The 27,400-nt window shown below is 39.5% G+C and overlaps 2 protein-coding genes across 6 annotated transcripts in view; both read right to left on the minus strand.

Moving 5' to 3' along the window:
* adamtsl5 (ADAMTS like 5) overlaps positions 1–14,646 on the minus strand; it is a 37,104-nt gene extending 22,458 nt beyond the window's left edge. Inside the window, exons 1-2 of one of the 2 annotated variants that reach the window (XM_015058885.1) lie at positions 14,611–14,646; positions 248–323 (exon numbers count right to left, since the gene is read on the minus strand). In XM_015058885.1, coding sequence (XP_014914371.1) covers positions 248–323; positions 14,611–14,630 — 96 coding nt within the window. In that variant the 5' untranslated portion in view covers positions 14,631–14,646. Of the gene's footprint in view, positions 1–247; positions 324–11,935; positions 12,660–14,610 lie in introns of those variants that run through there. The other variant, XM_015058884.1, reaches the window with a different exon arrangement.
* Positions 14,647–26,689: 12,043 nt separating this feature from the next.
* The window catches only part of crtc3 (CREB regulated transcription coactivator 3), a 43,687-nt gene continuing 42,976 nt past the window's right edge, over positions 26,690–27,400 (minus strand). For 3 of the 4 annotated variants that reach the window (XM_015058880.1, XM_015058878.1, XM_015058882.1), the window contains one exon: positions 26,690–27,313. In XM_015058880.1, coding sequence (XP_014914366.1) covers positions 27,108–27,313 — 206 coding nt within the window. In that variant the 3' untranslated portion in view covers positions 26,690–27,107. The remainder of the gene's footprint in view (positions 27,314–27,400) is intronic. The other variant, XM_015058879.1, reaches the window with a different exon arrangement.

The raw sequence follows: 27,400 nt of genomic DNA on the forward strand, positions 1-27,400 counted from the left end.
TCATGTCAGTCTTATTCAACCCCTTCAAATAAAGTGTTACCATCTTTTTTTATTTATAAAAATAATCAAAACTGCTGCTGTTAATTAAACCAGATTGTGGTTCCAGTTAGTTTCTTTAAAAGCCTTTTTGTTGGAGCGGTTGGATGGAAACTTTATTCATTTCAGAGGAAGCTGAGGTGACAGGCTATTCTCAGCTGCAGCAGCTATTCCAGAGCGAGGCTGAGATTTATGGAGCGGGAGGACTTACGCTCTGCAGGGGGGCGAGGGAGCCGGGAGCGGCCAGCAGCAAAACAAAGGTCACGACCCGGTTCAGAGTCAGCCTCCTGCAGAGAGAGAGAGAGAGAGAGAGAGAGAGAGAGAGAGAGAGAGAGAGAGGAAGAGAGATAAATGTAAACTGTGATTTACATCTTGTTGCTTCTGGATTCAAACAGCTTCAAGTTGAAGCTGCGATAGCGGAGGACTTTGAAAACGTTATGACTCGACTGAAAAGAGAAGAAGTTCAGGAAGTTTAAACTCCTGGGACTGAAACCCTCCTGCTGGACTGAACTCCTGACCTCTGACCCAACCTTGACCCTGGCATACAAGAGGAAGCTACACTGAAAAAAGAGGAAAAAAAAGAAAATAATAATGCACACCAGAAAATTTTAAGGTGGAAAAAAAAGTGTATCCTGATCCAGATATGTTAAATAATTGTATTGTTTTTGTTGCGATGCTGTTTGGGTTTGTTTTGTCTTCTGATAAATACCTCCATGGTTTTTTTGTTTATTTTATTTTGTTGCTGCTATTCGTTCTCTTATCCGGTTATTTATTTTGTAGATCATCACATCCATGGTTGTTCTGTATTCACTAACCGGTGAATAAAAATTTAACATTTCATTAAAAAAAGAGAGAGAACAAAGCTCCAACTTTAGTTTAATTAATTTGTTACATTTGAACAAATTCTGTTTGTAAAACTTCATTTATTTATGTTGTTTCACTGACAACTTAATGTATTTACTTGAATAAATTTATTTTTAACAAAATATCCAAATTTTTAAAGTTGGATCACCTGGTTTTTTTCAGTGTACAAAGAAGCACCTGCATGAATTTACATGAATGTATTTCCTCCTAATTCCCAAAATTAAAACTGAACTGGAAAATAAACCTTTGGATTTGCCCTTTTTCTGCATTCACCAAATAGATTGCAATAAATTCATGCATTCATAAACACAAACCCACCAACTCCTGCAATCAGGAGCCATTTGCACCGGTTTTTACCTGCATTTGTAATTAATTGTCATCTTTTCAGGTGCAAACACTTTTCCAGAAGCAGGAAAGTTATTATAAATGGAGGGAAAACCGGAGCTGGTGAGGCATCACTACCAACTGGATCAGATCAGACAAAAGCTGCACTTCCTTACAAATGTACAAATCTTTGTCTGAGGTCCAAGAAACAGAATTTCACAACTGCAGTGTTTCCATTAAATAAGAATTTAAATTAAAATCACATGTGAATAAACTTCATCAAACAATAAATCATTCAAAATCATGTCAGTGTGAATGTAAACACGAGATGTGTTCATAATTCAGTTATGGCGCTATTGCTCATCATCTATCAGCCAATCAGAAGAGCAGTCGGCGTCTTATTCAGGCGTTACTCTTAGTTTGATGTAAAGTTAAAAACAGTGCAGATCTCTGCGACCTTCAGTCGCTTCAGTCCATCACTTCGGTGTCAGGAGGTAAAGTTGGTCATCTAATTATCGGCTTTGCTCTTACCGTGGAGACAGAGGCCACCTTGATTCTGTGTAAACACCAGACTGTTAGATAAATAACTCGTTTTTGTCTGGATGTGTTTTCATCTTCCTGCATCAATCCTGACTCAAATGATCCTACTGTTGCCCCAACACTCTGAGTCACAGCTGCCATCTCCGTGGAGCTCTGTGTGTGTGTGTGTGTGTGTGTGTGTGTGTTTGCTCTACAAACGGCCTCATCTCCTCTGTTTCTCCAGGACAGCGCTGCGAGGCAGCAGATTCTCCGTCTGACTCACGGAGGGGCGAGTGGCGTTTCTTGGAAGCTCCTCTCTCTCTGGTGACAGCTGCAGAGCGTCAACGTTTATGGGACTCCACTGAGACGCTGCTTTGCTTTTTGTTACCACTTATCTGGCAACCATGCCGGAACTGATTGCATTTAAAGGGGACCCATTGTGCAAAATTCCCTTTTTTGCAGGTTTTTGTTCTTCCATGTGGGTCTCACCTGCCCGGCGGGTTTTTGGGAGTAAATTAAAGATTTCTTTTTGGTGTCTGGAAAATAAGCCGTTTCAAAAACCTCCAGAATGTAACGTCACAAATTAGCAGGCGCTGTCCTTTGGTTGCTAGGTAACAGGCATTCTGCCTGTTACCTAGCAACCAAAGATGAGCTCCAGTTCCACTAAGAAACTCAGAAAGTCTAAGATTGATCTCAGAAAGTTTTCTAGGAAATATTTGGACATTTCTTTGTTTGAAAAGTTGAAAATTTTCAACTTCTGGATAATTTCTGAGTTTCAGAAGTCAAAAATGTTCAACATTTGAAATTTCCTTTGTTATTTTTAGAAAATTTCTGAAACTAAACTCAAAATTTCCGAGTTTTTTCTTGCAAATTTTAAACTTTTGGAGCTGTGAAATTCCAACATTTTTTCAAGAAATTTTCAGAGAATTAACTGAAAATTTTCAACCTTTGGAGCTCAGAAATTCACATTTTATTTAGACTTTTTTCCTAGAAATGTTCAACTTCCTAAACTCTGAAATTTTATTGTTTTTCTAGAAACTTTCTTTTTCCAAGCAATTTTTTGTCTTTCAGAGCTCAGAAGTTTTCTTGTTCTTTGAAGAATATTTCAGAGTTTTCTGGAGGAAACATTAGAGCAACCCGGTCATCCTTACTTCTTCTGCTGTCCTCGTTCCTCTCTCCATCCCACCTCTCTGCCGTCCATCTCTCTCAGCCTCTTTTGTCTCTTTTATCTCCCCCCAGAGCCGTAAACGCCCAGCTGACGCTGAGCCTTTGGAGTTGGCTTCTGGCTCGGTCCCAGGTCAGTAAGTTGCCCCGTCCAACTAAACGATGCACATCTCCCTCACACTCGGCCGAGCAAAGCGCCGCGCTGCCGTCCCGGCCGTACATGGGGGAGGTCTTATCAGGGGAACAAAGAGGGTCACACTGACTGAAAGAGGCTAACAGAACATAAATAAGGACTTAAAAGGCCTTTTTCTTTCTCGCACACGTTTATTTGATCTTCAGTATCTCAGGCTTTTGCGTGACCTTTTGGTGACTTTTACGAGTTTTCAGAAAAGGAACAATACACAAACAAAGTCTATTTTTTCTGTATGTCATCCATTAAAAACAGAAATAAAACCTATGAGAACTTGCTGGTTGTTATTGTAATAATAGACGTTACTGATTAGCTGAAGTGATGAAGGAGTCTAAATACAGAAAAATCTGATTTTTTCTCTTTTCATTCACTCGTTCTTTGGCCTGTAAATGCATCAGCAGGCAGCCTGTCCTCTGATCCTGGTTTTGTTTAAAGTTTGGTGGAAATCAGATAAAGAGGGAACATCTGCTTTGGTGCATTAATGGAGATAATCCTGTAATCCCTTCAGTCAGACCTCCACCAGCAAACCTGCACTGGATTTCTCCTTTTATGGGCAAAATCTGCTGCATTTGATTTTAAATTATAACAAAGTTTAAATAAATGCATGTCTAAGGTGAGATCAGTTTGTGTCAGGAAAAGCCTTTTGGACTCTATGACTTTATATTAAGATAAATCCTTGATATAATGTATAATGCTCTAAAATTCCTAAAATTGAACCTTTCTAAACTTTAACATCTGCAAATCTTCACGTAGTTGGTAAATGACTGATATCAAAATATGTATTAAACATATGTTAGTCTGTTTGTAGGGAATTTGTGTGTCTATAAGATCATAAAACATTTTTCTGCTTTAACTTTAAACTCCAAAACAACATTAGCAAAAACTTTAGCGCTCCGTCTGGCAAACTGGGAGAACTGGGAGAACTGGGAGAACTGGGAGAACTGGGAGACTGAGGACGCTCCTGACTGGGAGCGTCCTCAGTCAGGACAACGCGTTCGCTTGTTGCAGATTTATATCTATTTAATATTGCAGTAATCTCTAACAGTTGCATATTTCACACTGTATTTCAATCTAGGAAGCTGTTATTTTCATTCTAGTGTCTATTCTGTAGTAACTTGCTACAGTTTGAACTGACAGAAAAAATTTATGCAACATAAAAACAGCCAAACTAACATTTTAAAGGTTTTTATAACCACAGACTGTGAAAGCAGTATTTCTTTTCAAGTTCCAATCTGTGAAAAATAAATTTAGTCTAAACCAAGAAAACCATCAAGAGGAGATCCTGGACTCAGATTAGTCCAGCGAGGAAGAGGAGGAGGTCCGGCACCCCACCTGGAGATTTAAGAGCTCTTTGTGGCAGCTTATTGTGTCTGGCAGCTTTCACATAGGAAAACAAGTATCTCAGTGATTTTCCCATGATGTCACATCGTTGTGTTTATGGTGTGGCGCTTTAATACATTATTTGGCAAAGAACCCCCCTAAACCTAAAACAGGAAAGGTTTAGTTTAAATTTAAGTTTATGTCTTTTTTCACTGCATGTGTGAATATCTGGTGAATTTAATGAAGTCGCCGTCAACCGTGATTGTTTTTAATTTAAAAAAAAGAAAGAGAAGAGCAGAAACCACATCATAATCCTAATTTCTTTTTTTATCCCGACTTTTCTTCAGAGTTTTACAACCTCGGAGCTCAAACCGCATCCCAGAACAGCCGTAAAAATAATGGAGGCGTACCTAACGAGGGGTCCTCACTTCAGCCTCAGCACAGACAGTTCCCCACCATAACTTAATGAAATGCACATATTTAAGTGATTCATCAGTTTCTGCTCATGTTTGGGCTCCGACTGCTCGGCCGCCCCGGCTGAGGGGCCCGTTCAGGGGTCAGCAGGGGTCAGCCTGCCTCGTCTTGCTCTCATTAAGACTATAGCTGCACATTAGTGAGTAACTCCAGGGCAGAGGGAGCGAAATGTCTTTAATCAACACGAGACGCTCTGTTTGTTTTGACTGACGCCTGTTTGAAACTAAACTCTGTCTGCAAAGCAGACGAGGAAGTTAGGAAAGATTTAAAAATGTAATCTATCTATCTATCTATCTATCTATCTATCTATCTATCTATCTATCTATCTATCTATCTATCTATCTATCTATCTATCTATCTATCTATCTATCTGTCTATCTGTCTGTCTGTCTGTCTATCTGTCTATCTGTCTGTCTGTCTGTCTGTCTGTCTATCTATCTATACTAGTTTTTGTTTTTATTTTGAGATTTTTTGTCTAATTCAGTTTTAATTAGTTTTTGGTGCGTTTGCTCGTTTTTAGTAGTTAGAATTAGTTAAATGTTGCTTAGTTTTAGTTTAGTTTGCATTAGTTATGGTAGTAGTTTTAGTTCTTTCATACTTTAAGTTTTAGTGTTAAGTATTGTGATTTTGTTTACATCACTTCCTGTTCTGCTTCCATTCAAACAGACTTTCTTATAAATATTACTGGGACATTTTTCTTTCATATCTCCAAATGCCTTAAATGTCACCGATGTTATGACTGTTATATCTCAAAGCTCTTAGTAGAGGATGATAAAAATGTCCTCAAACTTATTCCTTTAACTGAAGAATATGATTTAAATCTAAGCCATGGCTTTTTATTTATGCCTTATATTTTAGCTCCTTTTGCATTCTTGCACACACTTGAACCTGTCCTGTATTATTTACCTTTTTGTTTGTAAATGAACAAAATGTTTCTGAAAGTGTTTATTTTATAAGTAAATGATAAAAATGCATTTGAACCTCGTCAGAGTTCACTTCAACCAGACCGAGGCCGAGTTCGCTTTATTGGTTCACACCTCCGTAAACAAACTGGACTTTCCAGACAAACGGACTGGAGTTCTGTTTAGCGGACTAAACAGAACAGATCTCCAGTCCATTTGGAGATCTGAAGGTCCGGTTCGTTTGGAGACGTGTGAACGCCTAATCGGACCGTTACAGTGAACTCTGGTCCGAATACAAATCCTCTGCCTCTTGAAATGAACTCTGGTTTGGTTTGAATGCATATGTAAACGCCAAGCAGACCGGAAACCGCTCCATTACCAGGAAGTGGACTATAATGCAGGGTATTCTGGGTAAATACAACCCAAACCAACATGCTAGCCTCGCCAAGATAAAAGAGAAATCCTCCCTCTAAAATCTGATGCCACTTCATTTTTATTTACATTTCATGAAGAAGTAAGCTGCTCTCAGTGTCTTTGTATTGTTTCCATCTGTAGCTCTTGGTACAGCGCCCCCACAGGCGAGGAGGGGAACAGGTTGCTCTAATGGTTTGGTTTGTTGGTAAATTGAACTTTTGTCCCCAATCAAGTCGAATCTATGAGGTATGAAAACACATTTAGAGATATTTACTCTCTCAGTCAGACGTGTGCTTCATGCTTCTAAAAGCCCAATAAAGTAGTCGTGATTCAGCCGGTGATATTAGTCCGGGTTTAATTGAATAATCTGTGCCGTCTTTCCCCAAACAGCGCCACCTGCAGGTGCTGCTCCTGCTCCTGCAGCGCCACAATGCAGAGGAGAGCTAAATTTCCTCTGTGAACTCAAACACCCTGAGCGACAGGTAGGCTCACATTCACACCCTGCACAAACAAACTGCAATCACTTCTCTGCGAACGCGCACCCATGTGCCCTTTGACCCCAGAGAAGGTGGAAGACACCTTGACTGGAGTGTATCTACATGTTGACCCAGAGAAGCAGGGCCTGGCTTTGACCTGCGACCCCTCAGAGGTCTGTCCGTGTTCGGGATTCGTCCTGCGGGTGACGCGCTGCTGAACGGGAGCAGATGTTGGGTCTGAGGTCGGCGCTGAACTCTGACCCTGCGTTTGTGTTGACGAGGCGCCGTGGCCTCGCTCGGCTCCTGCTAACAAAACAAAACAAGCCCTCAGAGGAGACGCTTTGTGCCTCCGCAGCTGCTTTACTGACAAACAGCAGAGAGACGACTTTTAAACGACTAAAAACCTGTTTCACATCAGTTAAACTGAAGAAATGAAAGATTTTCTGTGATTAAAATCAGAAAAATGGGTCATGCACTTGTAACTTGATGTAAAAACACAAAATCGTACTCAGTATTTTGGCGTAGTTTCTCCTACAAATATTTTAGTTTATTTGAAATAAGACACAACTAACTTACAAGTAACTTCAGCAAAAATGTAGCAGTTTGTTTTAAGTAAATAATTTCTGAATATTGATTAAAAAGTACATAATATAAGTGAAATAACCTGCCTTCAATATTAAGGAATTATTAACTTAAAACTGATAGTCTGGTTGACATTTGTGACATTTTCAGCTGCTGTGGTTCACAGCACTGAGTCAAACAAGTCAACCTGTTCCCCTCCTCACCTGTGGGGGCGCTGCACCAAGAACCACTGAAGAAAACCACATGAAAACCTCTGAGCACAACTTCCTTCTTCTCCAAATAAAATAAAAAATGAGGTGGCGTCAGATTTTAATGGCCTACGATTTCTCTTTTGTCTTTGACAAAACATGACAAGACATTTCTTCTGCTAGCGCTGGCTAACACATTTGTTTCTGTTGTATTTACCCAGAATTCCCTACGCTGCAGTACTCTTCTTGCTTTTGAAGTAGTCTCCGGTCTGCTTGGTGTTCACACATGCATTCAAATATAGTTCACTTCAACCGAACCCAGGCCGAGGTGTGCAGGACCAGAGTTACCTTGTTTGGTTTGATTAAAGCGGATTCAACAAGGCCAGTGTGAAAACTCCCTAAATAAACATCTACACCACAGTTTTCAGATTTGTCTTTGTAGAAAATACGACTTCACATTCATGCTGTACTTTAAAATCACATTAACTGACATTCTTCTGAAAATAATCAGATACTGAAGTGAAGTTCAGTTAAAGTCTAGAGAAAAACTTTAAAGGACCTCCAGAAAGGAACTTTAGATTGAGATGCTTTAAGAAAATGTCAGTTTGGAAAAAAAAACTTGAAGGAAACAAATGTAGATTCCCTGTTGGCAAAATGTCGAGATCAAACTCTGATTCGTTCTCCTTTTTTGTTCCTTCGCTTTGGCTAATTTGCTCCTTTCATGACAGAGAGACTCGGTACACCATCATACCTCAGGGATTATGAGATTATCTTCTCACAGCCTCTGACTGAATCAGAGCTTCCAAGGTCATCTGCAATCACGCTCTGCAACATGAGGCACAGCGACTGATACAAATACGTGATACCGAAGTGAAAAAAAACTCAAAAAGAAATGTCACAAACTACCAGGCTGGATTTGTAAAATCAGCGACTTGTTAGAGCTGTAAAGTTTTATCTGAGTGAACCTTGAAACGGGAGTTTTATTAGTGTAATCACTCACTCATATTATTTTCTAGTTAGAGCTGAGTTAGCAGGAACCTGGAACCATCTGAACACTTTAACGTTTCGCTGTCAGGTCGGACCTTCAGGATCGGCAGTCCCTGCCTGAACCTTCAGAATCATTGATTAGTTAATTAACTTTCCGTTTATCCTTTATGGACTCTGTTTCCTGACAATAAAGCTGCAGCTGCAACGTTTTAAATTGGGAGCAGAAAGTCGCTGCATGTTTGTCATTTTTTAAGGAACACAAACTGACTCTTTGTTGCATTTTTTCGCTAAACTGGAGAACAAAAATTATTCCCCTTTGATTCAAAGATGGAAAAAAACATTTTTATTCAAGGACGGAATTGATACTTTTTACAGCCCAGACAGATAAAAATATAAGTTACTCAAATACGTTTAATAACTGCAAGTGGAAACGAGTTTGCAGCAGAAGTGAACCAATAAGAAGAGAGATTAAAGGTCTCTTAACTCCAAGCTAATCTGATTCGTTTAAACCTCAAGCTAACCAAAGCTGCATGCGACAACAAGAATGTGGAAACCTGATCCAAAGGCCCAGCTCAGGTTTAAACCAGGAAGCCAAATGTAAATATAATAAACAAGTCCAGAGATTAGACAATTAAGTGTTTCTGGTCTGTCTGATGATACATGAAAGCATCAGGAGTTTCTCTGGGCATGAACAGAAACCCTTCTTTTTCTTTCAGAATTGGAAAATTAGATTAAAATCAACTTCCAGGCACTAAGATGTGACGCTACGGCCATTGTACGTAGAAACAAAGAAAGGAGAAGTACATTTCTGTCAAAAATACTCAAACACTTTTAGATTATCTGAGCAAATTTTCTGGAAAAATCATGAACATTTCTGAGCTCCAGAATTTGTATGATAAAACTGAGAAGTTTTTGACTTTTTGAAATTTTATTGGTTTCAAAAGTGGATTTTTAATTTATTTTTACTTTTGAAACTGATAAATTTCCAAGTTTTTTCTTGGCAATTTTTGACTTTTCAAACTCAGAAAATATTATTTTTTAGAATATTTCTGAAATTCATCTAAACAGTATAAGTGTTTTCTAGAAATGTTTGGATTTTTCAAGTTAAGAATTTTTTGAGTTTTTTTCTAGAAAACCAAAGAACCATTGAAAAAAACGACACAAAAACGTCTGAAGACACGAAGCACAACTTCCTTCTTCACAAACGGCATCAGATTTGAGCGGTTTTAAGATTTCTCTTTTGCCTTTAGCTAAAAACCACATGCTATTTTTCCTTCTAGCGCTAGGCTAGCATGTTAAATTAGGTTGTATTTACCCAGAATGCCCGGTGCTTTTGTCCACTTCCTGGTCACTGCATCCGAACAGACTGAGGTTTGTAGGCGGACCAGAGTTTGACCTCTTCAACCGAGCCGGACGGTTTAGACAAACCGACTGGATTACATTTGACTAAACAGGCCTGGTCAGTATTACTTCTCCAACACTTCTGAGGAGTAAATGATGTTTTATTTATAGTAAAAATCAGAGTTTATGAAGTTCGTGGTTCACTTTGTGCTTCCTTTGGCTAAATCTCTGGTGGTATTATGTCTACCCTCCAGCTGGCGTCCATTACAGAGCATGGCTGCAGAATAATGAACTTCCTCACTGCAACTCTGTAAAACTTTAAATTGTTTTCATCCAAAACAGGAGCTGGATTAAACCTTTCGCTGCTCTGAACCACATTGTCTTGCTAACAACAAATTTCTCTCGTGTTGATACCTGGTGCATCCAAATTCCTCCCTGGAGGAATGACATCACTGTGTGTAAGAACCAATCAGAGCGCTCGTTTTGGAGCCATATGCTCAGTCTTCCAAAGGTAAGCAGATTAAATGTGTTCATGAATCTGACGGCTGGATCTCACACACATTCCTCCTGAGAGTCATCAGAAGAGAAGCGCCATGGGCCAAACATCTCCAGAGTCAGGAGTCACATCTCACTCCAAACCAACTGAAAACATTTCACCCTCCGCTGTAAAAGAGTTTCAGAAACAGGGTTTAATGTAAAGGTTCAGGGGGGAGAAGCCCGGGTTTCTCTGCAGCCTGCAGCGGCGACAGATCAGATAAAATATGAGCCGAGTATTTATAGCTGGTGACAGAGGAGATAACAGCAGAGCAACGTGTGGCAACATTCCCGATACGGAAGCAGGATTACCTCAAAACTACGACAGCATACCAGGGCCACTTTAAACACATGAAAAATTGAGTAAATTTCCACCAAAAATCTCTGACATTCTGAGAAAAAAACATGGAAATTTCTGAGTGTGAAAAGTCTGAAATTTTCCAGAAAAATTCAGAAGTATTGAGATCAATCCCAGACATTTTCTAGAAAAAACATGGACATTTCTTAAGTTAAGATATTTAAAAAAAATCTAGAAAAAAAACAACAAAAAAATTAGATTAATCTTAAAAACAAAACTCAGTTTGAAGAGCAAAAAAAATCTACAAAGAAAATTCAGAAATGTTGAAATTAATCATAGAAATTTTCTAGAAAAAATTAGGAAATTTTTGATTATCAAAAGTCAAAAATAAAAAAAAATTCAGAAAATTTTCGATTATTCCAAGATATTTCATTAAAAAAATTGAAAATTTCTGACTTTCAAAAGTGAAACATTTTTGACTTTTCCAGATTTTTTCCAGTTAAATCCAAGTTTTTGTTGTGAAATTAAATATTAACGTCATAATTCTGAGATTAAAGTCACAATTCATTGTTTCTTTTTCCAAAATGCTGTGTATGAAACATGGTAGTAGCAGCATCATGCTGTGGTATATGAGCTTTTTGTGACGGAACAGAAAAAAAATGATTAAATAAGAACTTTAGTAAATATGAATCAATAAAATCTCTGCAGAAAATGAAGCAAGCTAAGGAACAAACTGTCTGGAATCTGTCGCCTCCCTCTTCAACAAATCTTCAAGCCTTTGCAAGAAAAAAAGTAACTCAAGGTAAATATTTAAAGTCGCTGCAGTCGGAGGAATGTGTCACTTCCCAAAGCTGGACCCCAACAGAGACAATAAAACTTCAACATATTTTTACTCAACCAAGAGTAAAAAAGTATTTGGTAAAAAGTTTACTAAAGTACTGAGTAACTGATCAAATTATCAATCATTTAAAATTCCATAAACAAAAAGACCAAAATATAAAGTTAAGTGGACATTTTTGTATTAAAGACTAAAATGACAATAAGTAACATAAAATAACAAAATCAGGCAAAATATTTTTTTTTCCAAATCAGTTTCCTTCAAAGTAAAACTTTTGAAACTTTAATAAAAACTGCAGGTGTGTGTCTGTCTGCTGGATGTTTGTTTTCATTCAGTGGGTAGAAAATCCACGAATTTTACTAAAGTAAGAGTAGAAATACTTCATAACATAATCAGCGTAGTAAAAATATTCCTAAAAGTCCTTTTACTAAAGTAACTGAGTAAATGTAACTGGTTTCTACCCAGCTCTGCCAGTTTGTCTCACCTGGTCTGCCCTGGGGTCATGCTGGATCCGTTTGGGTTAAAATGGACGGGTTCGGCTCTGATGGAGCATCATGATGTGAAACGACGCGGCTGTGACGCGCGGCGCGGCCCCGCTGCAGGGTGTCCAGACCCAAACACAGAGCCCATGTCCGCTCTGCTGGCTGTGCGCGTCCGGCTGCGGTCCGGTCCGGTTCGGTCCGCCTTTAGAAACACGCGGTAGGGAATAATTTCTATTATTTCTACTGATTCTCCTTCAGCTGGAGGGAAGATCCATCCAAGCAGCTGCGCTCTCGGCTCCCAAAGCGCCTCACATCCCTTCGGTCCTTCTGGGGAAAGCTGAGCGTGGAAAACATGAACGCATCTTCCTGAGGACAGTCCTGCTGCAAGAAGTGACTTGTTAAGTTTACCAGCTGTGAGTCATGAGAAAATCAGTCCGATTGAGAAAGAAACTTTTACATTAAACAGTTTCCAAGTCAAATCAGCAGCAGGTTGCGGTTGATCTGTCCGCTCAAAGTGCGCAAAGGAGAGCAGCGGTGCGCAGCGCGTCCTGCGAGCTGTGGAGCGCAGAGCTCTGAGTCGGTGACTCTTCCTCCACCTGAGCGCCGCATTCCTGCGGGGAACACGCCTCTCTGCGCCAATCAGAGCGCAGCAGCTGCGCACAACTCAGAGAAGCGTCTCCACTGCGCAGCTGTGCGGCGCTGGACTTGCTGCTAAAAGGCAGATTTATCAGATTTTTACAAATTTTCATCTCATCAGAATGTGATGAACATGTTTTTAAGAAGGCGTATTTGGGCAATTGTAAATGGTAAAAAAAGGAGTAAATTTCTGCCATAAAATAAAAAAAATATTGAGAATAATATCAGAAATGTTCTAAAATTAAATAAATAAACTAAAATACAAGTTGGTGTTTTCTGATCTCTCAGAAAATTTCTAGAAAAATTTTGAGTTTCACAATTCGAAAATGTGGAAGAAAAGAAATAGAAGATTTTAAACTAACTTCAACAATTTTCTAGAAAAGACGTGGACATTTCAAAAGTCAAACATTTGCCAGAAAAAAAAGAAATTTTCTAGAAAATTCTGAAATTTCTGAGTTTCAAAAGTTGGGCATTTGTCCAGAAAAAAAACTGAACTTTTGAGATTAAGCTTACAAATTTTCTAGTAAAATGTAGGAAATTTCTCAATTTTAAAAGTTGAAAATCTGCGAGAAAAAAGATGAAATTTTGACCTCAGAAATTTTCTAGATGCATCTTGGAAATTTCTTTTTTGACTTCTTGAAACTCAGAAAAAATTTTCTAAACTCAAAAAGTTTTGAAAAAGTTTCTATAAGGTTTTTGTAGAAAATTTCTCAAAACAGGAGATATGTAAAGTGGACGCTATTAGAATATATTTTACATTTAGTAATAATTAAAAAGTCAAGAAAGTCCATCAGAGTATGATTTGCATTGAAAAAAGGTAAACAGTTGATTAGATAAATTAACAAGGATCTCCAGTAGCAGTCAGTCTTACAGTGAATCTGAATAGACCTCTGACTGAAGACTATATGACGTACAGAGCCGGCCCAAAGCATAAGCAAACTAACCCACTGGGTAACACTTTATTTGAAGGGGGTTGAATAAGACTGACATGACACTGTAATAAACATGACATAACACCTGTCATGAACATCAATAAGCCTTCATGAATATTTATGACTGTTGTCATAAAGTGTCATTCGGTAAATTATGACACTTTTAATACAAAGTTGACATTATTCAAAATGTCTTTGTTATGACAACTTGACATTAACCAAGAAATCATTACTGATATAAATTTGTTATAAAAGTTTTACTGATTGCACTTTAAAAATTAGGTAACTTTATGTTATTAAAGGTTTAAATAGTAATGATTTCTTGGTTAATGTCAAGTTGTCATAACAAAGACATTTTGAATGTCAACTTTGTATTAAAAGTGTCATAATTTACCGAATGACGCTTTATGACAACAGTCAAATATTCATGAAGGCTTATTCATGTTCATGACAGGTGTTATGTCATGTTTATGACGGTGTCATGACAGTCTTATTCACCCCCCTTCAAATAAAGTGTTACCACCCACTGCTTAGTGGTGCCAAACTCTCAGGGGGTTCACATAAAAGTTTATTTTTTTCAGGCTTAATGGCTCTAGTGGCCTTTATTTGACAGGAAAGAGGGTAATGAGAGAAGGGGAAGACATGTGGCAAAGGTCGCCAGGCCGAGAACCGAACCTGCGACAGCCATGTCAAGGACTAAGCCCTCCATATGGGGGTTGTGCTGAATCCCTGCGCCACCTCAGCACCGCAAAAAGTTTGAATTTTAACTCAGAAGATTCTTCTTTTTTTTTTTAAATTGGGTGGAGAAAACCATGAGCGTCGCCTCTGTGACGGCTGATTTTCAGGAAAACAAACATCATCTGCGTGTCCAGACACCGCTCCAGGTTAATCACCTCTTCTTCTGCGTCATTCTTCTTGCCTGTGTGAAACTGAATCTGCTTTTTCTCTGTGTTTCATTTCTGACGTTTCTACTGCGGCGCTGAACGAAGCCAGCCTCTCCGGTTTCCCTCTGCGGCCGTCTGAGGGAACCCAGGAACTTTGGATAACAGTAAAAAGTGCAACGCAGTAAATGTAACTGGTTTCTACCCAGCTCTGCCAGTTTGTCTCACCTGGTCTGCCCTGGGGCCATGCTGGATCCATTTGGGTTAGAACGGACGGGTTCGGTTCTGATGGAGCACCATGATATGAAACAAAGCAGCTGTGACGCGGCACGGCCCTGCTGCAGGGTGTCCAGACCCAAATTTTCTAGAAAACTTTTGGAAATTTCTGTGATTGAAAAGTTGAAAATTTGCTAGAACAAATATCAGAAATATTTGGATTTATCTCACAAATTTTCTAGAAAAGAATTTGGACATTTCAGAGTTTGAAAAGTCAAAAATATGACGTTAATCCCAGAAGTTTCCTAGATTTTTTGGGGGGGATTTTCTGAGTTTGAAAGGTCGAAAGGTTTACTTCAGTAAGTGTAGTTAGAGGCGGATAACTTCCATGGAGCTCTGGCAGCCGACCACCGCAGGTATCTGTTGGTGCAGACAGAAACCACCTGGCCTCTCTGCGACCTGCGGCTCCTCCTCGGTCTGCCTCGTTCCCTTCATGCGGAGCTGCAGCTGAGACACACCTCAGCCGAGTCGGGAGGTTTCAACATGCAACCTTGAGTCTTGCAGACACAACAGAGGAAACTGAATCGGGTTTGTATCTCCAAATAGAACCACAGGGATGCTAAACTCAGAGGCCAAGTGTTTGATTCAAGCAACATTTCCTACCATCCAGGGTGGGGGAGAGCTTTAGCAGGCTGGGTAATGAAAGCAGGCTGTTGAGCTGCACAGATCTGAAGATCCAAAATACCAGAAACATGACAAAGCAGCGAAGGCCGACATTCTCGCTGCGGGAGTCGGAGCGGCTGTGAATCATCAGCTGCCATCCAGTCTGAATCTGACTGAGATTAACGGAGAAGTTCGGCTCCAGAAAGCTCTGGATTCTCTCCACTGGAGGATCAGCAGCTCATTAACAGGTTTAGCTGAACATGAGTCCTGCATTAGAAGCTGCTTATTGGACCTAATGTGTCACGGTTCATGGCCAGGTTCTCATTTTGTGCTGTTTCTGATGATTCAGCTTCATGTTTTCCTGTTTTATTCTTCGCCTCCAGTTAGACGGCAGGAACCTGATCCAGAGAGCAGACCATTCCCTCCTCTCTGTCACTGCTGGCCACGACCCCTCAACTCAGCGTTTATACTCGCACATAAAAATGGCTGCAAACAGATCCACAGGTATACGTCTTTGAAAAGCAGAAGTGGAGCCTGCTGTGCAACCAACAAGAATGCAGCAAGTGGTTTCTGGATAGTAAATCATCAACTAGACACTTGTCTCTTCCAGCAGCCATTGTACAGACACACAGCAGTAAAACCAGCTGACCAAACAGGCTGGGCTCAGCTTTGGTTGCTAGGTAACAGGCTTGGCTTGCTGATTGGTGAAGTTATATTCTGGAGGTTTTTAAAACGGCTAACTTTCCAGACACCAAAAAATACTGAAGTAGTAATACTAATACAAGGCACACAGTGCCATTTCATAGTTTCAACAAGGTAACATAGTTTCAACAAACTATGCTACTTTCATAAAAATGCTGTATATATCAAATATGACTTAAAACTAAATGTACTTCCTAACTCAATGCCTTGAAATTGGGCCTCTGTCTCTTTAAGAAAGTCCTGCTCTTTCTGACACTCTGCCTTCCAACATGGCTCCTCTATTAACCTTTAACAACGTTTTTACCAGGGTTGCACTGAGAAGTAGCTCCCATCATGAGCTAAGCAGTTCCATCAGGTGTTTGCTAATTGCTGCTGGCTAGTTTGAAGGAGCTGAGAGGGGGAGGAGCTGCAAATCAAAGGCAGAGCTCAGTCCAACCAGGTGTTTGGAGCTGAATGGTTGCCATAGAGATTAGAGGATTTCTCAAACATGCATGAAAGAATGAAAGCAACACTCCAGGTATGTTCTGGGACAAACATTATAACATGATGTAAAGTTGAAAAAGCAGATTTTACGTGATACTGTCCCTTTAGAGTCTGCACTGAGTTTTGTGTTGTTAAGTCAAACGAAGCCTCAGCTTAACTTACAAATTGTTTCCCTCCCAGGTTCTTTCTTGCCATATATAACGATTAGTTTGTAGCTGTGGGCTGGGTGAACATGTCCCGGCCCGTCAGCCAGCCTCTCTGCCCTCCCTTCGGTTCCCCCAACACACTTCATCTCTGCTGAGCCTCTTCACTGATAGCCGAGTGTTTACAGTAATCCTCATGTTTGTGCGCCTAGCATGCGAGGCCATCAGGGCCGCCTTTGTGTGCGACAGCCTGCAGGTTTTCCATGTCTGCCTCTGTGCTAAAGGGCGTCTTTAGGGTGATGTCAGGGAGCGGTGTGGATCCCACCACAAAGAAAACCGATTAACTGTGGGCTCAACTGTGGTGCAACGCAGCAAAATATATGCAGAAACTTTCCATGTTGCTGTTGTCTACGCCCATGCACACACCTAAGGGCAAGTTTACAATAACCAAATAACCCAGCGGTCATGTTTTTGGACTTTGGGAGGACGTCAGAGTAACCATAATGCACAGGGAGAATATACAAACTCCATGCAGAAAGACTCTATTACAAGATCCAAACTCTCAACCTTCTTATTGCAAAGCAACACAAAAACAGTTCCTCCAGCTTTTTACTGACTAATTGTGGAAATTCACACAAAATCAAAAGATTTCTGTTTTGTTTTTTCACATTAATGCAGTTATTTGTGAATTTTTGCAACTTTTCTTTTGTAAAACCATCGGGTTTAAGTGATTGCTAACCCAATTTAACCAAAGCACAGCATACGTAGCCGCTCCCAAGTAGGCGGGGCTTGTCCCTCCGACGTCTGAATGGACCGTCAACGTCTCCTCTGATTGGCTGGCAGATGATGAGCGCTAGTAGAGCTTGGAGACTGAAGCTCAGAGGAGGAGCTGCGTCTTGGAGGCGGAGCTAGGTCCACTCATGCATTTTGTAGCTGAATGGTTGCCATGGAGATTAAAAGATTTCTCAAACATGCATGAAAGAATCAAGGCAACACTCCAGGTATGTTTTTGATGAGGGAACAACTTTATAACATGATATAAAAGTAGATTTTACATAGTAATGTACCTTTAAACCAGGGTTAAAACTAACCTGGTAAGAGTTGCCTGTGATTAGTAATGACTGGAACATGGATCAATATATTTGATTTGTATTTATTTGATGATTTTGATGATGGTATTTGAGAAAATATAATGTTTATTGCTTGTTTCATGAATAGATACTTTATTACGTTTTGGTTCTTTGGTATGAAATACTTTAAACTGCCTTTTGCTGAAATGTACCAAACATTTAAACTTAACTTGTAGATGAAGGACGGTGTTTATAACTCAGGTTTGTGGCAGAAAATCAATCGGTTTAAAAGAAATTCACCAGTTCTGTCAAAAATCAAGATAAAAGCACATATTTGCAATTCCTTGTGGTGGATAGGTGTAGCTCTGGATCGCGTGGTGTTGGTAGTGATCACCTGTAGATCATCTGTTGTTTGTAGATCTACTTTTTGCTTTTAAGTTTGAATGATTTTCGTCTTTGATCACTGTTTAAGCCTGCGGATCTGTTGTTATGCTGCTTTTGGACAGGGACGTCTGTTACCCACTGATGTTCTGCCTTGGATTTTTGAAGATATTGATCAAAATAAAACAGCTGGTGTGTCAACAATGATTCCCTATTCAAAAGTTAGCATTTTCCTTTATAGATAATTTAGAATGACCTAAATATGATGGTGGATGCCTGCACAATTTTGTCTGTTTTAACGTGAAAAATGATCCAATTAAAACTCATCCTGCTTTTATCCCAACCTGCTGAGCCGTCACCTGGGCAGCACATCCCCATGTGATGTTCTGACATGATCTGGATGTGGCGTGGCTTTAATGGCTCCAGCAGGATTAGGACAGGAACACACACTCCCCAGGCCGGGATTTGTGAGGTTCATGAGGTTCATAAATGAAGGAGGTTGAAAACAAAAGATCAGCAGCTTTAAATTTACCGCTGGCGGAGCGGCATGGGGGGAATCAAACAAACCCATTTCTTTCCAGGCGGTGTGTGTGCAGCAGTCGCATTTGTCCATCAGATCTCGATTCAGACATGAATTCATGTGTTTTTTCCAATCCATTATAAAACACAGTTCATTAAACACAAACAGGCAATGAAATCTACCATATAAGCCATTTGTATGTTATTAACTCATCAAAAGCTTCCTGAAGTGTTGCTTTGATTCCTTCCTGCATGTTTGAGAAATCCTTTAATCTCCATGGCAACCATTCTGGCACTCATGATCTGACAAGTCCCGCCTACTTGGGAGCAGCTATGTATGTAATTATAGTCGGCCATTTTACAGAAGAGTTATGGATTCAACACGTTGGAATGACGCACAAACATTTATGAATGTGTGATGCTGTGAGCTGCACAATGTCTGAAAGAACCAAACAAACCATCATCCTTCTTCCACTTCCTGTCATCTTCTTTGTCGTTTCCGCCAGTAGAAACGTCCGGTTGTTGATCATGTGACTCGAAAAAAGAGTTTCCATTGTGAACAAACCAATTTCAATATGGCTGAAAAACCTCGTCATCTAATGGAACAACTTTTCATCACCAAACGTGACTTTTTTCAAAATTGCCATGTTTCCACTCAGCAAATTTATTTTCATAATTTCAATTTGCGCATTTTTATGGTTAACGGAAACATGGTTAGTGATTTTGTGTTGCAAATTTATAAATATTAGGAAGGAATTTTGTGAAATTTTCCTGATCATTTTCTGCTTTCTTCTTCTGTATGACAGTAAATGTGACTTTTCTGTTATTCGCCATATTGATCACGGACTTTAACTAGACATCCAGTAAGGCTGAGGCAGCAGTGTAGCAGAAGTAAGAAATACTGTCACATGCAGATGGGAGTTAGCCATCATCAATGTTTTTTACTACTTTAGCAGAAAATTTAAAATAAACTCACAAATAATCACCTTGTCCAAAAAGCTATTTATTTGGTTTTGTGTGAATTTCCATGGTTACAGAATTACAAGAAATTCTGTAATCACACTATTTAGGCTACATATAAATCTGCATTAGAGTTTTCAAAGTTAATAAATGAAGGTTGAACAAAGAAATCACCGACATTAAACTTACGGCTGGCAGAGGGAGGAGGGCGACGTCTGCAGAGAAATCCTCCACAAACACTTTTCTTTCCAGGCGATGTGTGCAGCAGTCAAATCTGTCCATCAAATCAGACATGAGCTTACATGCTTTCCCCAATTCATCATAACACACACACTTCATTACACACAACCGGCAATGAAATCTACCAACCGCTTTCCCACAAGAGAAATAAAAGCCACTTAAAACCTCCAGTAAATACCATCCATTACTTTAACTGAGCCGTTTGGAATCCGTTCAGCAAGACAAATATCTGAAGCAGGAGTTTATGTACAGAAACCAAACAGTCTGAGGGAATCTATCAGCAGAAAACCGGGCTTTAGATCGGGAGCAAATGTTTTCCATGGCAAAACATTGTTTGCTTTTTTCTAAATGTTGCTTAAATTGTGTTTAAATAGCAGGAATCATGTCTGTTCCTCCAACAAATACATTATGCTGTCAGGAAATGTTTACTTGGATGGAAAGTTAACTTTAAAATTTGATGCGAACTGTAACAAAGCTTTAAAAAAAAGTTCCTAAGAGAAATAGATTTGTTGTAGCTGTGGATGAGTACTGGGACCCCTTGAGTTTTCATTTTGTCACGGCAACATGTGACAGATCAACACGGAGGACAAGCTGGTCTTATAAGTTCATAAGTTTTATATTGAATTGATTTTTTTTTTATTTTTATTTTTTGCAAGACTATTTTGTAGTTATTGGATTAGAGCGTTTCCGTGAGTTTCAACGGCCTAGTCAAAGTCCAGACCTACATGTTTTGGAGAAATTTTGGCAAAATTTGAAAGTTGATGTTGACAGACACTTTCCATCCCATCGGACTGAGCAGAGAAGAATTCAGCTGGGAGATTAAAAACGATGTCTTTCTTTTAAATACAACAAACATTCAAAATCTACAACATCATGGTCACAAAAACTTTTCAGAGTTTCAAATGTCAAACATTTTTGACTTGAAACTCAGAAAATTTCAAAAGATTTTTTTTTTGTTTCAGAAATGTCTGAGATCAATCACTACATTTATTTTCTTTAGTTTTTGGTGGAAATTTACTCCACTAACTTTTACTAATTTATTTAGATATTTTTATTGTAAATATTAAAAAATATTTACAATATAAATTATTTTTATTGCAAATAAAATGATTTTAGTTTTGTGTTTCATTAAAAAAATTAAATGATTGTTTTATTTACAAGTAGTTTATTGTAAATACAATTATTTTATGTTCTTTTTATTTGCAGAGGCTCCAATACACTTAAAAATTATTTTCAAGTTTTGGATCTACAATAAATATCCATCTTCAAAAAAAAAAAAATTGGGCTTCTTCATCTTAATTTTTTATTTTTATTTTTTTTGGCCACTGCAACTTTTGAGTCAACAATTGTGGCACATGTGAGAAACAGTTTGGACGTCCCTGCTTTAGTGCGACCGGACTCCAAGCCAAACACATCAAACTCAGATAAACACTCAACCTGCACAGATGCAGGAGAGACAGAAATGCGTCGCGGTGCAAACACCAACAGCTGCAGCAGAAAGTTTACAGAACCAAAGCTTCACGTTTACTGGATGAAAATCTCTCTGCAAACAAGGTCCTCTCTCTGAGCCGCTTATTACTGTCAGATGTTCCCACTGAGCAGAATCGGGCCTCACGGCGGTCGGATGAGGAGGGCACAAAAGCATGTAAACAAAAGCCAAAGCCATGAACCACATCCGAAGCCCCTTCACAAAGCAGACCGCAGATCAGAGGCTTCTGCTCCTGCTGTTCTGGGAACAATGTTTTTAGTCATTTCTGCTCTGATCCTGCTGCTGTTCTGAAGAATTAATCTATTTAAGTCATAAAGCACCGAAAGAGCAGAGGTGAAGCTGTGTGGGCATCCGAGAAAGACAAAGATAGAGCATGGTGGCCGAGGAAACTCACGTCTTAAAATGTGGCTAAATAATAATAATCATGGTGAAGACCTCTATACAACAATAACAGCACAAACAGGCTCAGTCCTGGGACCTCGCTTATTCAATACATTGTTCCCACAAGTCTCAAACTGAAGTGATCCGCGCCATCTTGGTAGGCATGGGCGTCTTGTCCAGCAGATAAAAGCTACATTAGCTAAGCTAACTTTGCTAGCTCGGCAGTAAGTACTACAGAAAATATCACAAATATTTATCTTATAACACTGAGGTGGGTAGAGTACTCAAAAATTGTAACTGAGTAATAGAGCAATAGAGTTATGAGAGCTACTTCTAAGCTTATGGCTTGTGTATTGTTGTCATAGCAACTTCATAGAAACTGCCTACCAAGATGACTGCCAGCTACAAAGCTCCCAGAAGTCTCATGAGAATGATGTATATCTGTATGCTCCCACAAGCTCAGGTTATAACAGGAAATCCAAATAGTTTCCATGACTACACAGATGATACACAGCTCTACATTAAGATGTCACCAGGTGAATCAGAATCCATCCAATCACTGAACAGATGCTTAGATCACATCATTTCAGGTGTCATAGGTTTCTCCAGCTGAACAGAAACAAAACTGAAGTTACTATGTTTGAACCTAAAGAGGAACAACCTTCAGTTATTACAGCTAGAAACCAGAGGTCAGGATGAACTCTGACCTGAACATTCAGAGCAACATAAAGACAGTTACAAAGTCGGCCTTCTATCACCCGAAGAACATTTAAAGGATTAAAGGACTAGTGTGCCAATTCACATTGAAAGAAAATATAAATATTTTTAAAAAGGTAATTTAGTTCAGTTGAAACAGCACAATAAATGTAGTAACTACCCCAAACTGAAGTTTTCAAACCTATATTTCTGCTAATAATGATTATTTTCTCCCTGCAATCGATGAAAACACATTTAGGATTAAAATCAGCCCAATAAAAAGACATTTCTAATAAATGTATTAAATAACAAAATATGCTTAAACGGGCAGTATTATGTAAAATCTACTTTTTTTAACTTTACATCATATTTTCATACTGTAGTGGCAAAATTAGCCACTAGGTGATGCTAGAGCACCCACTTTTTCCTTTGGACTAAAAGAAGTGCCCTTATGAAATTATTTTAGTTTTTTTTATTGTGTATTGTTAAAAAAAAAAAGTGTAGTGTCCATTTTATTTAATTTTTTTTTTCAATAAGCTGTTCACATGATTATTTCATGGTAAAATTTCCCGCCTCCAGCCCATCATTCCTTTACATTTTCTTCCTAAATATCTTTAAAACCAGTGAAACGGACTGAAAGCGGCGCTCTGAGACCGGGACCGGCTTCCTGAGCCTCATTAGATTCTGGCGGGCGGGCAGCGGCGCCGCCCGCCCCCAGCCGGTGGGAACCTGGAGGACAGCGCTCACACCAACACAACCTTCACAGGAATGATCCAGCCTGGCATCCCGATCTGCCTCCAGCTCTGCGCCATCATGGCCTCCCTCCCTCCTTCGCTCTGGTTTCTCTCTGAGCGTTGTTTTTTTTTTTTTTGTTGTTTTGGGAACTGGCTTCCAGACTCCATTTGATAAATGAGTTCTGGCTGATTTCCAGGAGCCCACACTGGCCATCTGCCTGGCTTTACTCTGGTCACGGTGAGAATGTACGGCTACTGGGAACCAAATGTCTTCTTCATGACTAAACTAAAACTAATGTTTCACAGCAGATTTCTGGAAAACCTAATCTGTGATTTATAAATAATTAGCACATTTTGAGATGGTTATGATAGATGAGCATTCCTGCGTTGTAAGTAGTGATTAAGTAAAGCTGTACTTATTTCTTAACAGTAAAAGAGTCGGATTTTGCCCTCCAGGTGGCAGAAAGAAGGAATCCATTACCAAATTGATGCCATCTGACTCTAATTTTAGCGTTGCCATCAATTAGAGCTGACAGCGCCGCTGCATTCACCACTTCCAGACTCAGGACTGGGCCAGAGAAGTTCCTGCTAAATAAAGTCCAGGTTTCACAAAGGACCGGTATCCATGGATACGCTTTCATCGCACAAACCAACCTGAGATTACTGAAACGTTCTGTCACCGTTATTCACAGCATTAACATGCATCGTCACATTTCAGATTTGTTTCTTTGTAAGTTTTCCGCTGCGTTTTGGGTCCTTTGTTCTGTTTATTCAGCTGGCAGTAGCAGTCAGTCTCACAACGAATCTGAAAAGGCCTCTGACTGAAGACTGTAGGACATGCTAGCAGCTCACTATCTGGGCAGCAGAGAAGATATTTCATAGAAATATGATACCAGCTATTGTAAGCAACCACTGCTAATCCACCTCATTTGCTTTTGCCTCTCCTCTCTAAAGCTACAGTACATAACCTTTCAAAAAAATATCCTTTTACATATTTGTTAAAACTGCCACTTTAACACAAGAAAAAATAAACATCAAGTTCCCATGCCTTCTCCCAGTGCTAATTAAGAGCAACCAATCAGAGCCAGGAGGCGGGTCTTAGTGCTGACAATTATGATGGTGGTTGACAAATATCTTCTCCCCCAATCAGCAGAGTCCATTGTGAATGTTAAGGCCAGTTAACATAGCCACCGCTAACAGCAGATAAACAGTCTTCATGTAATGCTAAGTCTTTCCGCATTTCCACGAGAATGATTGACAGCGCCAAGACCCTCCTCCTGGCTCTGATTGGTTGTTTTTGACCAGGTGCGGTTAGTTACTTCAAAGGGCAATGGTAGGAATCTACAACGGCATATTAGAGCCAGTGTAGATAGAAAAAAAATTAGAAATAAATTTACACCAAATCACATCTTATTTTAGGATTTACAGGAAAAAAAATTCTGAGTGAAAAGTTGTGAACACCCCCAAAAATGTTGAGATTAATCTCAAATTAGAGAAAGAAAATAAGTAAATTTCTTAATTATGTTTTATGTAAAACATTTTTTTACAGAAAAAAAAAACAAGCAGGGATATGATGCTTTCCCTTCATGAACAAAGTAAGAGATTAGCTTCTGAATGCTAGCCAATAAGCTGCTCCCAGTTTTTAAAAAAGACAAAAAAAAATTGTTGCCATGGTTACACAGCATAACAACTGTCAAAGTAATAAAAAGTAATCCCAAGAATCCTTACAGCTGCACAGCATTTGACATCACAGGGAATAATTGTCCAAACATTAAACATCTCTGCCAAAAAACAGAAGTCTAGAAAAGGAACAAATCTCCTCCAACATGCTAACAAAACAAAACACAGAATCTAAATCTTACCAAGTAGTTTTGGTTTCTTGTGCAAATATCTCAGTTCACTTGAAATAAGATTAAACTAACTTACAAATAACTTTACAGCAAGACAGGATCTTGTTTTAGGTAAATAATTCATTAATACTGATGAATGTGTTCTAGTTCCACTGACAGATTATTTCCCCTCTAACATGACATTTTTCCTAAGTTATAAGTGAAAAACAATAGTTAGTATTTAGTTTCTTCTTATCCAATTAAACTTTAAAGTTCTGAAGAAACAAATGTCACAAACAGATGTGCTGCATTTCAACTACACACTACTGCCCCCTACTGGGAGATCCAATAACGGCAACAAAACTTATAGACTTCATACACGGTAAAGTTTTTTTTATTGATTATATTAATTTGGAAAGATAAGCACTATAACATGTTATAAACCAATAAACTTTTATATTTTGAGGGAAAACTCAAATGACTTAAAAAAAATAACACTAAAGGGCATAAACATTCTTTAAATAACAGAACTGTACATTTTATATGCACCTAGAAAAAAAAAGACAAAAACAAACTGTAGAGACAGAAAACAACCACAGGCAGCTAGAAGTGAGCTAAAGCTGAAGAGACATGATTATCAGCTGTTGGAATAAGGAAAGAGTCAGTAAGGCAACAGAAGGCAGGCGAGCAGACAGCAGGAAACCCTTAGAAAACAGCAACTTCACACCACAAAAAATAGAGAAACCCTTCAAAATAAAAGCCTAGAGTATCGACATGCACAGGAAGGAGCTGCAGTTTGACTGGAAACAAACCCAAACCTCTTCTCAGAGCAAACACCAGCATAGCCAGGGGACACATGCAGTATATTTGTTTTTTTAGGATAAAAATAATTTGATCCCTCACATTGTGTAGGTTTAACAAAAGACAAAGAGCCAGAGAGCCATGTTGCACTGCATAAAGCTGCACCTGTTCAACAGGTTTCACGTGGAAAAAGGTTGCATAGGAAACAACAAAAGAGCAAACATCGAAGGCCCTTCTTCAAAAGTGACACAAGGGGGCGCTCAATGCCCGCCATGACTGAGCTGTTACATAACCCACTGCAGAAATGAGCTATAGGGAGAAATCACAGGAGCACAAACAGAAAATCTGATTTTTTTACATCAAATATGAACCAAACATGGCATGCCGTCGAGTAAAGTCTCTGACTGATGGCTTCGTTCTTCTTTGGGTTAATCAGTTAAAAACGGTGTAAAAAATCTACACAACGTGAACCAATTAGTGCAAAAAAAAAAAAAGATTTTAAGTGCATTTCTACATGGTGTCCGATGTTCACACGGTCAGTCTGCTCTGGCGGTGGGGTTCCTTTAACTTCAGTAACAAAAACAGAAAGTGGATCCACAGTAGCACATGCCCTTATTCACAATCAGGTACAGTATAAGCAAATTTACAAGTCGGTACAAAATGTAAAACAAAAATCATACGCAGGGCAAGAAAATCTGCAACAGAAAGGTAAAAAAATGACGCAGGAAGGAACCCGAATGTTCGTCCAAAATGGGAGAAAAATAGAGCTTTTACTCGACACGATCCATTCAAAATATCCGCCATTTTTATACAGTCTCATATTTGTAAACAGTTTGCCCTTTTTGTCTCATTTGAAAATACGCTCTAATTGGCTCTTTTTTCTTTTATATATATATATATATATATATATATATATATATATATATAAGCACACATTTCAAAACATTCTGACACCGTATGTAAAGAAACATTTGAAAAAGTTTAATCCCTCCTTTTTTTGTTTTTTTCTTCTTCATTTCCACCAGAAACCGGGTTTTCCGCTCCAGCTGCCGGCGCCGCCTGGAATCCAGCTCCTTTTTTTATTAGAGCCACAACAGAAAACGTAAATTATGTGTTGGATTTCTGCTGCTCTTCTGCACGGTGATGGGGTTGCTATGGTGTGTAACCATGGTTATGGTGTTTCCATGGCTTCAGGGTATCTGGCGCTGAGGGGGGGAAAAAAATGCAGGAGGGACTCCGGCGCTCCTGGATCTCGTTTTTGTTTTCTTTTTTTGGTTTGAGGAGGGGACGGGGGCTGAACCAGATCCCAGATCAGATTTTAAACTGGATGGTTTGGACAAGATGACAGACCTGCAGCAGAATGAACTGTTTGCTCACATCTCCAGTGCGGCGGCGCTGGCTGCGGCGGCGCTCTGTGCTCAGAGTCTGTCGCTGCGGAACGTGTCCTCCACAGACGGGTCGGTCAGCACCATGTCGGGGTCGCTGAGCATGCTCAGTCCATCCAGGCTGAGCGGCTCGATGCGCAGCTCGTCCTCCAGCGGGAAGCCTCCCTCCGAGTCGAAGCACTCGGGAACGGTGGAGAGGGCGCTGCTGATGTCCTTGGACAGACTCGGGTTGGAGTCATCTGAGACGGAGACAACAGATGATGGAGGTGGGAGAGTCACAACACTTCCTCTCACTGCGACGCTGACATCAGCAGCAGCAGGAGGCA

The sequence above is a fragment of the Poecilia latipinna genome, unplaced genomic scaffold, assembly GCF_001443285.1.
Source record: "Poecilia latipinna isolate Pla-1442-1.1 unplaced genomic scaffold, P_latipinna-1.0 Scaffold1581, whole genome shotgun sequence".
NCBI classification, from domain to species: domain Eukaryota; kingdom Metazoa; phylum Chordata; class Actinopteri; order Cyprinodontiformes; family Poeciliidae; genus Poecilia; species Poecilia latipinna.